This window comes from Topomyia yanbarensis, chromosome 2 (genome assembly GCF_030247195.1).
Source record: "Topomyia yanbarensis strain Yona2022 chromosome 2, ASM3024719v1, whole genome shotgun sequence".
NCBI classification, from domain to species: domain Eukaryota; kingdom Metazoa; phylum Arthropoda; class Insecta; order Diptera; family Culicidae; genus Topomyia; species Topomyia yanbarensis.
This window is the reverse complement of record NC_080671.1, coordinates 175,790,670-175,806,481: the sequence shown is the minus strand read 5'-3', so window position 1 is coordinate 175,806,481 and position 15,812 is coordinate 175,790,670. Positions and strand designations below refer to the sequence as shown.

Here is a 15,812-nt window from a genome sequence, read left to right as displayed (position 1 = left end):
AAAGTTTACTTGGGAGCCGCTATCGAGGAGGACGACGCGACAGGGATGAGGTTGGCACTATTTGTCAATGGCATCTATCACTGCGGTGAGCAGCAGTACGACTTTCGCGCTAGTGTCGAAATAACTGGAGCAGAATGTAGAAACTTGGTGGTCTATCGTAATGGGTGCTTTCGGTTCTTCAATGGATGGTGGTTGCGGTTTAGGTGCTTTGGTTACCACCGATGCTTTGGGTTGGACGTCACGCTCTGGAACTGGCGCCACATCTTCATACAACAAAATGTGGTGCCGAGTCTCAGACTTGCGACACAACTTGGTGGAAGAACAACTTCTGGTGAGGTGTCCTTTCCGAAGCCCAGCGATTTGCACCTTCGCTCTCTTCTGGGATGTGGTCAAAGAGATGAAGATTGAGAACTGGAAGTTGCGGTGGGAACCACCGCAAATGTCACAAGCTGGATCGGTTTTCATTGGATTTGTTGAGGCTGTATGACCTTTCTGAGCTGGTTTCGGCCATAAGGCTGTTGGTTTTGGATTATTCGCTGGTGAAACTTGCATCTGGTACGCGGCTTCACAGGTCTCCAGAATTTCGCCTCTGGATGTCAGGAACTTGATGGTTTGCTCGTAACTTGGAAGCTCTCCCTTTCGTTGTGTGGACTCCCAAGCCTTTCGTGTCGACTTGTAAAGAGCATTTACAACCAAGAACACGGTCATGTGCTCCGACACGCCGGTCATCTCTTACTTAAGGTAACGTAGGCTCTCTAAATGGCGGTAACCTCGTTCACCGGTGATAGCAGCTCTTTGTGAGATTTGGACGTCATCTTCTTGAGTGATAGCAAATCTCGGAGGTGTGATTCCACAATCACACGCACATTTTCGAATCGCACTCTCCTTGCGCTTTCCATTTACGAACTATGTTTCAGTTTAAACAATCACGTCATATTCAATATCCGTGGTCTTCTACGTCAGGAGTACTCCAGGGAAGTCACTTGGGACCGCTCATGTTTCTGTTTTACTTCAACGACGTCCATCTAGTTCTGAAGACTCCACGCCTGTCCTTCGCAGACGATCTTGTTTCTTCTCATCCGCTCTACTGAAGATTGTAGATTACTGCAACGACAGTTTGAAACCTTCGCTGACTGGTGTAACACGAACCGTATGTGTGTAAATCCAAAGAAGTGCTCGGTGATATCGTTCTCACGCAAAAAAGACCCGGTTTGTTTTAACTACCGTCTACTGGATACTGAAATCGAACGCGTTAGTCAGGTGAAGGATCTAGGAGTGATACTAGACTCGCAACTCAAGTTTAAACAACATGTCCCATATACAGTTAGCAAAGCATCTCGAATGCTGGGATGCATCTTCAGGATTGCGAAAAATTTTACGGACATTTATTGTCTCAAATCGCTGTACTGCTCTTTGTTGCGGTCAATCCTGGAGTACTGTTGCGAAGTTTGGAGCGCAAACTATAACAACGGTGTTGACAGAATTGAGTACGTGCAACGACGCTTTTTACGTTTTGCGCTTCGTAGGTTGCCGTGGAGAGATCCCATCCGTCTGCCAAGTTACGAAAACCGGTGCCAGCTGATTAGTTTGGAACCCCTGCTTGTTCGAAGGAATACAGCAAGAGCTTTGTTCGTTGCTGATACTTTGTGAGGTCATCTGGATTGCCCAGCCATCTTGGAACAAATTAATATAAATGTCGCACCTCGAACAACGCGTAACAACCAATTGCCAGTTCGACGCACTAATTATAGCATGCACGGATCCATTACTGGTCTACAACGGATCTTCAACCGAGTCGCATCAGCTTTCGACTTTAATTTGTCTCGCCCAACTCTACGTCTACGATTTTCCAGAACCTTTAACGGACCCGTTAATTTCGGCTGATTCCTTCATTGCTGTTTTTTATATTTTTTCACTGTATTGTTATTATTTTTACTGTATTATTTTTTTATTAAGTTTGTAACGATTTGACTCTTAGCCATAAGTTTAGCATTAAGACATCATTGGGGCTTTGAATTGCCTGTTGGTGTATATATGACAAATACAAATACAAATACAACAACGAACAGGTCATCAACTTTCGCACGAAGTCCTCTCACGTTCTGGTAATATATTCGAAGTTGATCACATATATTATCATCTGAGAACAGTATACGTGTACATTGTGGGTGATTGATAACAATTGATCACCTCACGACTCCAGCGTATCAACGGCTATTGCTTTGCGCCCGCACGGCTAATTAAATAAGTTGTGTGAGGCGTTTATGAATAGCAGAACTAAAAAATAAAGGTCGACACACAACCTCAAATCATGGATGCGTCCATAAATCTTGCCACTTCTCGAGCGTCTTTCGCTCTACTGGCTTAAATCACTGCGGCTTTCTCCCTGGACACCACCCTTCACGCTATTTTAGCAAGAACGATACGATCTATCCAATCTGCTACTGTCGTTTGCTGCTAACGATCGTTCTGGGATACGGTGGTTGACTCGAAGACCGATGGGGGATCACATCGATCGGCCTCGCCGGTGTTGGTTGCTGGTTCCTGATCTATCGGCCAGAAAAGTTGCGATGGGTTTCCCGGCGATTGAAAGAAACAGCTAGTAGGCGGACTGTCCTTCCCTTCGGCGTCGTAACGGTGCCGGGTTCAACCCGAGCAAACAAAAAGATCATAATACACCCATGCTTATGAGGTTTGACATGGGTGTTTGAAATGGGTTCAACCCATGAAAACACCGGGGGAAGCCCGTTTGGCATAAAGTCATTTGGCATAACGTCATTTAGCATAAAGTCGTTTGGCATAAAGCCACTTGGCATAACCATAGCGAGAGTCGAGTAGTCGTTTGGCATAAAGCCATTTGGCATAAAGGTCATTTAGCATAATCGACTAAAACAAAACTCAAGATAGATTGCCATTTGGCATTATGACCATTTGGCATAAAGCCATTTGGCATAATAACCATTTGGCATAAAGCCATTTGGCATAATGGTAATTAAACCTAATTACTCAGGTGTAGACCTGTAGGTCAATAACTGAAATAATAGGTCACCAAATCGGCAATATTCTGGGATGCAGTTTCCCAAAATATCATTGCCCGAAATGAACTATACCAATTATCCGAATTTTCCGTAAATTCAATAAAACTACACTGCCCATGATCGCAAATCAGTCCCATAAAGATAGGAAATCCCATAGAAAACGGACAAATATGCAATCATGGGCAGTACTGCCATTCCACATTGCACTTTTTGAGAAGACCTATTATGCAGCCAACATTTTTTTAGTTTTTCTTTTTTCTTTGAACATGAACATTTTTTTAATTTCATTGATTTTAAATGCAACTAAGAATTTCTAAGCGTTCACATTCTCCTAAATATTGTCAATTCTTCGAAAATATTTTTGATTTCGATTATAACTTACATTGACATTTTGCCTTCTTTTATACATATATAGTAAATTGTCATTAGCTTTTGATTATTTTGTTTTGAGGTTTTTTTTCTTTTAAATATGAACTATTCTTGAGATTTTTCCTTCTTTTGAATTTAGGCTGCAAACAAAAGTAAGGCATCGAAAGAACAAAAATTTGGAAAGCAAGATACCAATACCGTTGAAGATACGAATTATATCACGAATTAAATTTCATATTATGTAAATAGTAGTTGAGTTTATATGGTAGCAATCCAAATATTCGTAAATTCGCCATACAAAAAAATATTTCGTTTTCGCAAATCCCTCCAATTTCTTTGGCCTGGTCTGTAGTTTGAAACTAACAGACTATCATATGAATAATAGATTACAATTACAGATTCCTTGTTAAATGACATTTCACGAATATAGGGGGCAGGTATAGCGTAGTTGGTAAATCGATTGCCTTGTACGCAGTTCATCTGGGATTTTTCTAACCCGAACAGGCGATTGACCTTAAGGTTAAAACCTCTATAATCAAAATAAAAAAACACGATTATGTTAACTTTCATATAAGATGACCAACATTGTTCTAAATACAAAAGTTCTCAAAGCAATTTCGTGCTTACTCTAGTTTTCTATGTAATCAATCTGACACTGAAATATTATTTTTCTCACTGAAGTTGATTCCTTCTTTCAAACATGAGCAGTTCTTGGAATCGCACTAAGTGCACATTTTGACGAAGGTTGATATCAACATTGCATTTAAACCAACACAAGCAACCAGCAGCTCGGAAAATACTTAAAAAGTACACATGTTCCTAGCGAATTTTCAAGCTTTACTGGAACTTGAAACTATCGGATAGGGAATCGTGTTATTTGGCATAACAGAAATTCGGCATAATTATTTTTAACTTGGGAAAACGGTCATTTGGCATAATTTGACAAAGTGATAACACTGAAAGTCATTTAACATAGCGGACATTTGTCATAATTATTTGCATCTTCAGGTAATGGTCATCCGGCTCGTTCCCATCGTATGCAAACGTATCACTTCTCCACATCATGAAAACTCCTTTCTTTATAAGCCCGAACTTTTTCGCCAGCGAATTGTTGCTTTTCAAAACTGTGTTTCAATAACTGAAATAATAAGCTTATTATCCTTCTTTATAACATGTAAAAATTACTACACAGCCAGCCCTATTACGGTACTCTGACCAGGTTTTACCAAATTTAAGAAATGACAATTTATTGATGGATTCACACTTACTACTACCGGTTTCTTCACTGCTCTAGTGTTTAAGGCGTACCTAGAGCAATGCGACTTTGCCGCATAACCGAGCCCGATGATCCAAGCGGTGCAAAGTCGCTGAGGATGCGCTGGGCGAGGTTGCCGTCGACCGGTTGCGGAAGCGGCGGCCCCTCGTAAGCAAATCTGTGATTCGCTCATTTGACCGGATTATTCAAACATAGGGGCTATGAATTTGTTGTTTAATTAGTTTGGGTTTACGACAAGTTTAATTATTAATATATACTATTGGCAAACAAACTCCTCTGTTTCATTTAAATATGCAGCGAAAAAGATACGAAGTGGCACAAAGCCTGTGAGAATCCGCCGGTTTTCGTCAAAAACCTCTCACTAGCAAACCTGTGATCAACACAATTGTCTGGCATACTCAATCATAGGTGCAGGCTCAGCGCTCACAGCTTTCTGGAAGTTTGAATGACAGATAACCATTTTGCCGAATCAAAGCCTATTTTATTTATTGTCATGCCAAACGAACTATTATCAAATAACGCATTCCCAACTTTCTTACCTATCGACATGTGTGGCGTGTTAGTTCGTATAGAGTGAAAAACGTGGCGTGGTGATATACCGCTGGCATAACCAATTGAGATACCGATAGTTATCCGGCACTCATTAGCTCAGTACACTCAATCGCAGTTCTGCTCTCTCCACAATATATTTATATTCATTTAGTGGAAAACGGTTGGAGAGCTCATACGTGCTGTGTAATTCCAAATGTTCGATGAAGAGGGATTTCTTGGATTCGAAGAAGAGACTGTAGAGCCATTGCCAGAAATTCTGAAAAGTTCAAAGAATAAAGATGTGCTAAGCTACCGAGGATTTGTGTACTATTCTAACAGAAAACCGGTACGTATATTAGCTTGAAATATTTTTTCATCTATTGGTCACATGATCACGTGCCGTTACATTTTCATCAAGGTTATGAACACATCACGTGGTCTTACAAAGTTTTTAATTGTATTCACAGGTGGATAGTATATATTACTGGGAGTGTAAAGGTAGCAGTCACTCGACCGGGAGCGTAGGTCGGAAGTGTCGATCCCGAGTGGTTACGAAAAAATGTGATGGAATACATAAATTAGTTTCCAAAACAGAACATAACCACGAATATGATCCAATCTACGTGTTACAAATCAAATACAGATCTGCATTAAAAAGAAAAGCAACGGAAGATCATAGTGGACCGGCAAAAATGATACGATTAGTTTCTGCTACTTTTCCAAACGAAGTTCAACAACGTATGTCCCTGAATGCGCAACGGAAAATAGTGAAGCGCGCTCGAGCCGGCTCACACAAAAAATATGAAGAGCCAAAAACGTTGAAGGAATTTGTCGTCCCGCAAGAGCTTACTGTTTCGATAGATGGCGATAAATTTCTATTAGCCGATACCGGTTTGGACAAGGATAGAGTGCTCATATTTACAACGAACGAACATTTAAAAAAATTAGCTTCTGCAAAGTATTGGGTGATAGATGGCACTTTTGACAGCGTACCGGGTTTATTTCGCCAGTTATTTACCATTCATGGTAGTTGTGCACCTTCCAATGAACACACTTTCCCTATGGTGTACGCCCTAATGACTTCCAAGACTGAAGCACTATATAGGAAACTGTTTGCTACAATTGTGGAAGCAGCCGAAAAGATAGGCATCGATTTAAATCCAGAGGTAATACTCTCGAATTTTGAAAAGGCCATTATAAATTCAGTCCAGAATTTCCAGAAGCCAAACATAACGGGTGCTTCTTCCATTGGTGTCAAAACCTCTGGAAGAATGTACAAAGTAGCGGACTGACAAATAGTAGTACTCTATTTTTTGAGTATTTTAAACGGGTGCAGTCTCTTGCCTTTCTGCCAGCGGCAAAAATCGTAAGAGCTTTCGATGAATTGAAAGCGTCAGCACCCAAAGAGTCAAATTCTTTTTTCCGATACGTAGAAGAAAACTACGTGAAAGGCAGAGTTTTGCGTGTTACATTTGAGGGACGCGAAATTCGAACGGAACCACTTTATCCGCCTCAGTTGTGGTCGATTTATGACAATATTCTCAGCAACATTCCCCGTACCACCAATCAAATTGAAAGTTGGCAACGCCGATGGAATACTGCTGTTGGGCGTCGTATTGGTATATACAATATAATAAAAGAATTGCGTGTAGAGGAGAAATATACAGCAGGGCAGATTAGTAGCTACCTCTCTTGCAACACTAGTAAAAAACACAAAGTTACTAGTCAGAAAATTGACGAGAACATCAAAAAGATAGTGGACAATATGGATTCCTACAATAATGTGCTAGAATATCTAGAATCAATTGCGGCGAACTTGGGATCAAGAGCTCAGTGATGATAATATTGATAAACTATTAAATTATTAAACATTAAATTGATCAACAATAAAATATTTTTTGAAAGATAAATTTATTAACAACATATTATTTCACTGAATCAAAACCCCTAAAAATTTGAACGAGTATTTTCATGCTTTATGCGGAATGGCTCTTATGCCGAACGACCATTATGCCAAAAGACCATTATGCCAAAAGACCTTTATGCCAAACGACCATTATGCCTTAATAGCATTCAATGCCCTGTACATTTTATGCCAAATGGCCATTATGCCAAATGACCACTATCAAATTAGTTCTTATGCCATATGGGCATTATGCCAAACGACTTTATGCCAAACGACGTTATGCCAAGTGACTTTATGCCAAACAGGGTAGCCCCGAAAACACCATCAACATGGTCCGGTAGACCCCATATAAAATACAATATGTTGGTATATTTATGGGTTACTAAGACCATTTTATGGTGTCTTGATGGTTGTGAATTTTGGCACGGACCATGTTTAAGGTCTTTTCAAGGGGCTATGTGGTTTTGAACCCATGAGTATTTGCTATATTATAATTGGAAATTAATTTTCGCCATAATTCTTGCTTATTGTTACCTATTTCAATTCTGGCAAAAGTCAAATGCAGCTAAAGAAATTCTTTATCAAGTGCTATTCTTCTCATATTTTGATGTTTTGCGACTTAGTCCGGTCCGACTTAGCAGCGACCATATATTCCAAACGAAGGACCTCCATGGTGTTCGTCTTCAGGAGAATCTGAACAGGCAATTTAGTCTGTTCCACTCGTGCAGAGTATTTACTTGGGCGTTGCGCAAGAGACGATCGGTTATCTAACTCTTGGCGCAAACCAGACTGGATCCACAAAATTTGAAAAATATTACTGAATATGACATGACCGCTACACATCTGAAGCTCTAAACGATTTCGCCTGAATTTCACGACGCTGTTCCCTCAGTGCACACCGCGACTTCCAGAGGGTTAATATTCCTCGACACTGTTAGCACCCGGAATGACAGACTTCCAGCTTTACTCATTGAGTTTTGCTGTCTGCCAGGATGGATTGCTCCACTATTCTCGAACACCATAATAATTCCAAATTCAAGTTCTGTGAATAAATTGCTTCTGCGATTAACCTTCCGATCACTACAGCCACTGTTAAAGGCATTCAGTGTATTCTCAACTATGTCGATAAAGCTTAAACTTCCACTTAATTGGTCGTTCTATCACGATTGGAGTCAAAAAGTCGAATTATAAGTTTTTTTGACACGTGACTTTGTCCACGTATTTGTACTAGTTACTACTACTATGCTGACAAGATCATGACATATCTCGACAAACATGTCAAACGGTCCTAAGTGTAAATGAGAGCCTCTCTTTGTTTACTTTCTCTTTCGATTATTACAGCGTCAAACTTTTCAATATTGTTCATGATATATCGAAAAACTCGGATTTCGACTATCTTATTCTGCTAAAAGATGAGTAACAAACGTATAAACTGCCGAGTTATTAGCGAAAAAGAAAGTAAACAAAGAGAAACTGTCATTTGCACTTAGGACCATTCGACATGTTTGGCTAGATATTATTTTCTTCTTTCCCTGGACATCAGTACATATTGATATATTTTCGTTATGCTCCCCCATTTTCCCCCTGTAAGTGGAAAACATGTTTTTCTTTTGTGAGTATGCTAGTTTAGTGTTGTAGATTCATAAAAAAGAGGCGGAAAGCGAAATTTTTAATAATTTATTAATGAGAATAAAAATAAGTTCTACCTACTAACCTTGCACATAGGGTTATTGTACTCCCGAAAGTAAGGTTTTTGGTGAAGCTAGTTTAATGCGGTTACGCCACATAGCTGAGTCCAAGGATCCGAAGCGGCGTAAAGCCGCTGAAGATCCGCTGGACGAGCCTTCCTTGTACTTGTCATCAGAAATGCAAGCGAACCTGTGATCCACTCGTTTGCCCGGTATACTCAAACATAGGGGCTATCCCTAGCACTAGCACCCAATTGAAACGATGTGGCGTAGCCACATTAGGCAGTGACAATAATTTAATTTTTGCCGATAAATACAATCCTATTGTTGCTAAATAAAACATTGTTAATGCCTAATGTGGCTACGCCACATCGATTTTTCTCTCATGCTGTCCAACTTCGCTACCGCTCAGTCGGACTTAAACTAGCCGTAGCCCGTATGTTTGAGTATACCGGGCAAACGAGTGGATCGCAGGTTCGCTTACGTTTCCGATGACGAGTACGAGGACTACGGCTATGCGGCATAGCCGCATTAAACTAGCTTCGCCAAAAAACCTTACTTTCGGGAGCACAATAACCCTATGAACAAAGTTATTAGGTACAACTTACTTTAAAGCTAATTAATGAATCATTAAAAATTTTCGCTTTCCGCCTCATTTTTATGAATCTACAACACTAAACTAGCATATTCACGAAAGAAAAACATGTTTTCCACTTACAGGGGGAAAAGTAGCTAAAGTAAACAATTACCTTAAACTCGAGTAAATCCTTTCTTGAGCATATGTTTCTTATCTTAAACACGAAATATATGAAAAAATCGAAAAAAACATTTTTTTTTTCTTCTTGAATTTGCGCTGGAAATTTCTACTAGATACTCAGAAAGGGATTGTACGTCAATTCCCGGTTTACCATTTCCCGGAAAACCATTTTCCGGAATGTCATTTCCCAGAAAACCATTTCCCGGAATGTACCATTTCCCGGAAAACCATTTCCCGGAATGTACCATCTCCCAGAATATCATTTCCCGGAATGTACCATTTCCCGGAATACTATTTCCCGGAATGTACCATTTCCCGGAATACCATTACCCGGAATGTACTTTTTCTCGGTAATTATTTATGCTATTGAAATCTAAAGTAAACATGTAATTCGAACTTTAAGAACAAATCCAGAGCTATGTTGACTTACATATATGGTATTCTATAGCATTCAAAATCTTATCATTTTATAGAAGGCAATATCATGAGTTTATAGAAACAGCCCAACGAATCATGTGTTTTTTACCTTCCAAGATGTTTGTGGACCTGCATACACGTGGCCTGGTTACATAGAGAGAATTCTGGTTTCTAAAAACTTTAATTATCACGAGCGTTTACAATTAACCACTTTTTTCGTGAATGGTCTTCCAGAGGAATGGGTTAAAATTATCGTCGAAATCAAAAGATTTCATTTTCGCCGTTACAGAAGAGTAATCTTGGATTTGTTAAATTATTTTAACAAGGAATCCGTGAAAAAGAAATATTTTTCCTTTTGTATGAGTCATTCCATTTAGGTATATTTAGATGGAACACCGAAAGAGCTACCAACTTTTAAACTAAACTAACCTATTCTCCTCTATTCTTTATTTCACATTATTCCGCGACAAATAAAATTTACAATCAAGATATGATAAGCTTTATAGATATTGATTGAAAGTGCTGGAATAAAACATGATGACATTCTTCTGCATTCCAAGTTTTTGTTTGGTTCGCTTGACACCTTATCTTTGCTCTCTGATCATATTAATAAAAAACAAGCTCTCATAAACCAATAAAGTACCTGAAAACAGATTATGCTTAAAAAAGGCAAAGTCTCAAAGAAGATTGTTATGAATTATTAATTGACAAAAAAAGTATTCAAATTTTAAAGAAGACAAATTCAAAAATATTTTTCATGATTTGCCCATCTCCAAAAGAAGGCGAATAAGCTCATAGAATAACAATTATAATTCAAAAAGTTATAACCCCACAGAAAATCCTCCCGATTTTCCCACTGACTAAATCGGTTTGCGTCGGCACAATCGGCCGACTATGCCACCAATTAATCGGTCGATTGTTGCTCCGACTCTTATGGGGGTTTAACATGGACGTCACGTCAGCCGACGCGACAACCGATTAAATATGACAGACGAAATCTGTTGAAATCGGTCTATTTCAACCAATTAAATCGATCGATTAGTTGATAGTTTAAAACTGGAACCAGATTCACACAGATTAAATCTGGCGATTAATACGGTGACGAAAATTGTCCACCGACGAAACCCAACTTGGTCGTTTAATTAATCTGTCGACCTCGAAGCACCCGTTTTCGTCGGTCGACTGTGAAATTTATGAACTGTCAAATTTTCTATGGGGAAGGTATGTTAGGACCACTAGTACTTAAATCCAATAAAACACCAAGAATATTTTGAAAGAGTACTTAAAAGAATGTGAAACTACATAGAAATAGAAAGTACATATAAATCAAAAATATGCCAAAAATAACGACAAGGAAGCATGCATGCATAAGAAAGAAAAACCGGATTTTTTAGATGCTCCATAAAAATCCCAAAATAAATATATCTGAAGCATTGTTGATATGTTATTCTAACTTACATTTAAAATCAATAAAATTCCAAACTACTTTGTATGTTCTAAAATAGAGAGAATTTCGTAGTTTGTTTGACATTTGCTGCGTAGCAAGTGTAATCAAAATGAGTGGTGGCAAGGTACGTGGTTTAATTTATGTTCCGGGAAATGGTATTCCGGAAAATGGTTTTCCGGGAAATGGAACATTCTGGGAAATGGTTTTTCCGGGAAATGGTACATTCCGAGAAATGGTTTTCTGGGAAATGGTACATTCCGGGAAATGGTTTTCCGGGAAATAGTGCATTCTGGGATATGGTTTTCCGGAATATGGTATACCGGGAAATGGTATTCCGCGAAATGACGTACAACCTCAGAAAGGGTTATGAGATTATGTGTAGAGACTAAAGGAGAGTATTATAACAGCTTCGGTATATTCAAAAGAAAAAAAAAATGTCAATCTTCCCATTTTATCAGCGAGTCTTTACTGTAATTCCTTTTTTGGGGACCATCTTTTGCATAGTACTAGGCGTTTGGTTTGCAAGCCAAAAGAAAGGTCGTTTTCGCTCTCTTATTGGTAAACAAAAACATCCGTGCTCACTTTCCAAGACATCACTAATCACCAGCCAGTTGTTTAGGCGTTCACACAAGACGTATGAATTTTTAGATTCACTGTCTAACTGGTTGCCAAGACGGTACCAGTTGCTGACGAGACAATCCAACTTGAGTAACAATTTTGCGTTTTCTAGACACCAGAAATGTAACTTGTAATTTATTTATCAGCAGAACGAAAACTTGTCAGTTACATAAACTTTGTATCAAGTCAAGGAAAAATGTGGTCAAAAAAGGTATATAATAATATAATTTGAAAGCTACAAGAGCGTACATGCCACTTTGCGCTAGTTGTACAAAATTTAAAGGAGCATGCAGGTGATAAAACGCGTTTTCATATATTCTATAATTCCTTTAATTTTGTCACTAACATTTCTATTTCATTTTTACCAAAAACCTACCGTCAAAGTATAGTTCAATCATTTTATAATCATTTCTTGTTACAATCGGTTGTAGGTTTATGAACCGCACGATAATAAAACAGAGTTACACAAAACAATCCATCGGAATTCAATTAACAATCGATGATCAGAAACTGAAGAATCGCTGTATTGCACCAATAGCCCAATAATCTCGTTTTCTGGAGGAGTGAACTAGAAGATTCTGTCGCAACCCATCATAATTGGCAACGCTGCCACACGAATGCGGTCGATCTGGCCGACAGATGACGTGATCTGCGGTGAATTCATTCGCACACCTGAGCGCACATTCATCATCCCCATCAATCGAACCCATCATCGTCATTATTAACCATTTTCTCTACCAATGACTGGGGCCATACAATGAATTGAAAATGTAACATGATCCTACCTCCTGTGTGATATCCAGCTCGTGCCTTGCATTCTCGTACAGCGCTTCCAGCTCCTCACACTTTGACTGTAGCCCTTGCTTTTCCTCCAGCAAACCTAATCCGTACTTAGCCGACTGGATGTTTTCGCTGCTGGCCTGATCGAGTTCCCGGTTGAGCCGTTCGATCTCCGACCGCAACTCATCCAGCTCAATGGGTGATGCCATATTTATCGGAGCTTCCAGACGAGTTCACCGTGAGATTTTTTGAAATCGAGCAATGAAATCACAAAACACTACACCACTTCCGGGCGATCTTTTCTCATGTGCTACGAAAAAAGAAATATTTCCAAATTCGTTCAAATCATCACACAATATTGCTTTTCCTCAGCCCGATTACGTTACACTTGACTAGACGTGGAACCCAAACCGATAATTTACATACCTATTTCGTCACTACTTTCCACGCACTACACCTTTTTTGCTGATACTGCAATTTAGAAAATTTGGACAAACGAAACAAAAGAGACCAGTCACTTTTCCGCTGGTGCCATTGATTGCACCGAGAAGCAGAGCCCAGATTTTCACTGCCCGACAATCTATAGGTAGCTACTTTGTCCAGCTCAGCGACACATCATGAAAACTGCGAGTCTAATCGAAAACTGATAGCTGCTATGGCTGGCCCGCCGCGGTGGCTACTGAAAATGAAAATTCCGATTGACGATGAAGGTATGCGATACATACGAGAGCGAAACAGAAAAAAACTGACTGACGGACTGGCGAAAGTTTTCTTTTCGGTTCGGAATGAAAATGAAGGAAAATTCACTCAAAAAATCGACCGAGAGCTGATGGGTGTTGAGAGAATGAAACGTCAGCTGTGAGCTAAAAAGTCGCTGAGATTATCGTCAGGCCAGGTTACACTTTAGAAATTTGAAAAAAAACACCGAGAAAAAAAGTTTGAATAATTGAAGTAAATTAATTTATTGGTCTATTCCTGCATAAAGCTTAGTATTTATGCAACTCTTGCGAAGGAATGCCAGATTTACAGACATGTCTGTATTTTACAGACTTTTGATGGTCTCCTACAGACGTAATCAGGCATCTACAGACTTTTAAAAAAGTAACAGTGTTTAACAAAATTATACTAGAATAATTTGATTCGAATACGAGTGATTCCTTCACAATAGTTTACTAATTTCAAGCCACTTTTAAAGTAATAACCTAGTGTAAATAGGATTTGCACAACCCTCTACAGACTTTTACAGACATTTTAATTATTCTTCTACAGACATTTCACAAAAACATGTGGCATCGCTGCTCTTGCGAAATGAACTCGTGAAATATTTTTCCTGCTTCGGTGCGAAATTTTGACAATCAACCTTCAAGCATTTTGCCACCAGGTATCGTTTGCATTCAATTTTTGATCTACCGATCATTTTTGTTTCAAAAGCTTCAAGTTGATTGGATTATACAATTAATATATTTGAATAATACGGATAATATATAGCCTGGACAGGGTTCACTCAACTATAAAATTAAGCAGCCTCTAGCGACCATCGTACTAATGCACTGAAGAAGCAGTTGAAGATTTCGAAAGACAACTGGAACGGGTTCAACTGCCAATAAGAAGAAGCAGTTTATCAAACATTGCTGAAAAACTGGCTGAACTGGAGCAGGAGGTTGTCGCTGTAACTCGTAAATGACCGTAGAGTAAGGTGCCAACGTTGAAGATTCAATCACGAAGGCACTTAAAGAAGAGGACGCTGTTTTAGAAGGAAGAAAAAGAATTGCCAAAGACATACTAATAGCTTGTATTACTGTTTCAACATTGTTCGATGCCAAATTCTCACAGTAGATTTACAATAAAATTGCATGTAACAATAAATTTCACTGCTCAGCAAAAAACTGATACAGTGCATTCACATTAAATTTTACTGTTTTCGAGAAAAAAAATATATACGAAGAAAAATTGATTTTTAAATGTTAAAATACATAACCACCCCGTTTCTTCACTGTAAAAGTCTATTTTACATTGAAATTTACTGTAAAAACGTTAAAGTTTATTGTTTTTGTATTGTATCATAACACTAAAACTTACTGTAAATTATTGTAAAATTACTGTACTGTCACATTGAGAGTCATGGTTTTGTTACTGTACATTTCTATTCGGGTAGGCTACCTTAAGCCCCGAATGAATTATTCTAAACTTGCGGCATGTCGACGACCATTCTTGTACTGTCGGTGTTCAGGAACTATCGACTGAGAATTAACCAAAGCTGTTAATATTGGTTGCCTTCTTCAACAGGTTGCCTATATAAAAAAAACCTAATTTTACTTTAATTATTATGTAAAAAAGCATTAGTGGCGTTGCTCATACCTAAGTATGCGTCATATATATTTGAAACCTTAAAAATCCAATTAAAGTAGATTGAAACTTCCGAAATGCTTCTAAATTGAGCCCTAGTATATAACTAGTACTTGTACATATTAAGAAACTAGTAGATCACCTCAGTAATTCATATAAATTCGTGTTCATTAATAGTCCTCGAACCAGCAGTGTAACTAATTACATTGCCTTCATCATTATATAAACAGAAAAACATTACATGCAACCAAAATACCACCGGTTGTACGTTATGTTTTTACTCCATCACTAGACGTGTACAGAAGTCGCATTGTTTTTGCACGGAATCGGCGATATAATCAAAACAAACGGTCCTTATTAGAACCACGAAATAGTTCTCAGAATAATTACAAATGAATCGGGTTAGTTATTTTCTATAATAATATCCGACAAATGTGCGATAGAACAAATAAACTGACCAATTGGACGGAAGCAAGAAAATACCTACAAAAATTTGAATCAGAAAAGTGACATCGATGGAAAAATGCTTCGATCGTTTTTTTGCGCGGTGCTGTACAGAACAAACAGATTTTTGCGCGATTTGTTGGTAAATAATCAAAACAATTGTGTACTAGATCCCGTAGAGGATACGATTTGTTA

General features: G+C 38.6%; 1 protein-coding gene across 1 annotated transcript in view; it reads right to left on the bottom strand.

The window, feature by feature from the left end:
• The window catches only part of LOC131682200 (protein bicaudal D), a 67,802-nt gene extending 54,178 nt beyond the window's left edge, over positions 1-13,624 (bottom strand). The window contains exon 1 of the mRNA XM_058963519.1: positions 12,833-13,624. Coding sequence (XP_058819502.1) covers positions 12,833-13,036 — 204 coding nt within the window. The 5' untranslated portion in view covers positions 13,037-13,624. The remainder of the gene's footprint in view (positions 1-12,832) is intronic.
• Between the last annotated feature and the right edge of the window lie 2,188 nt (positions 13,625-15,812).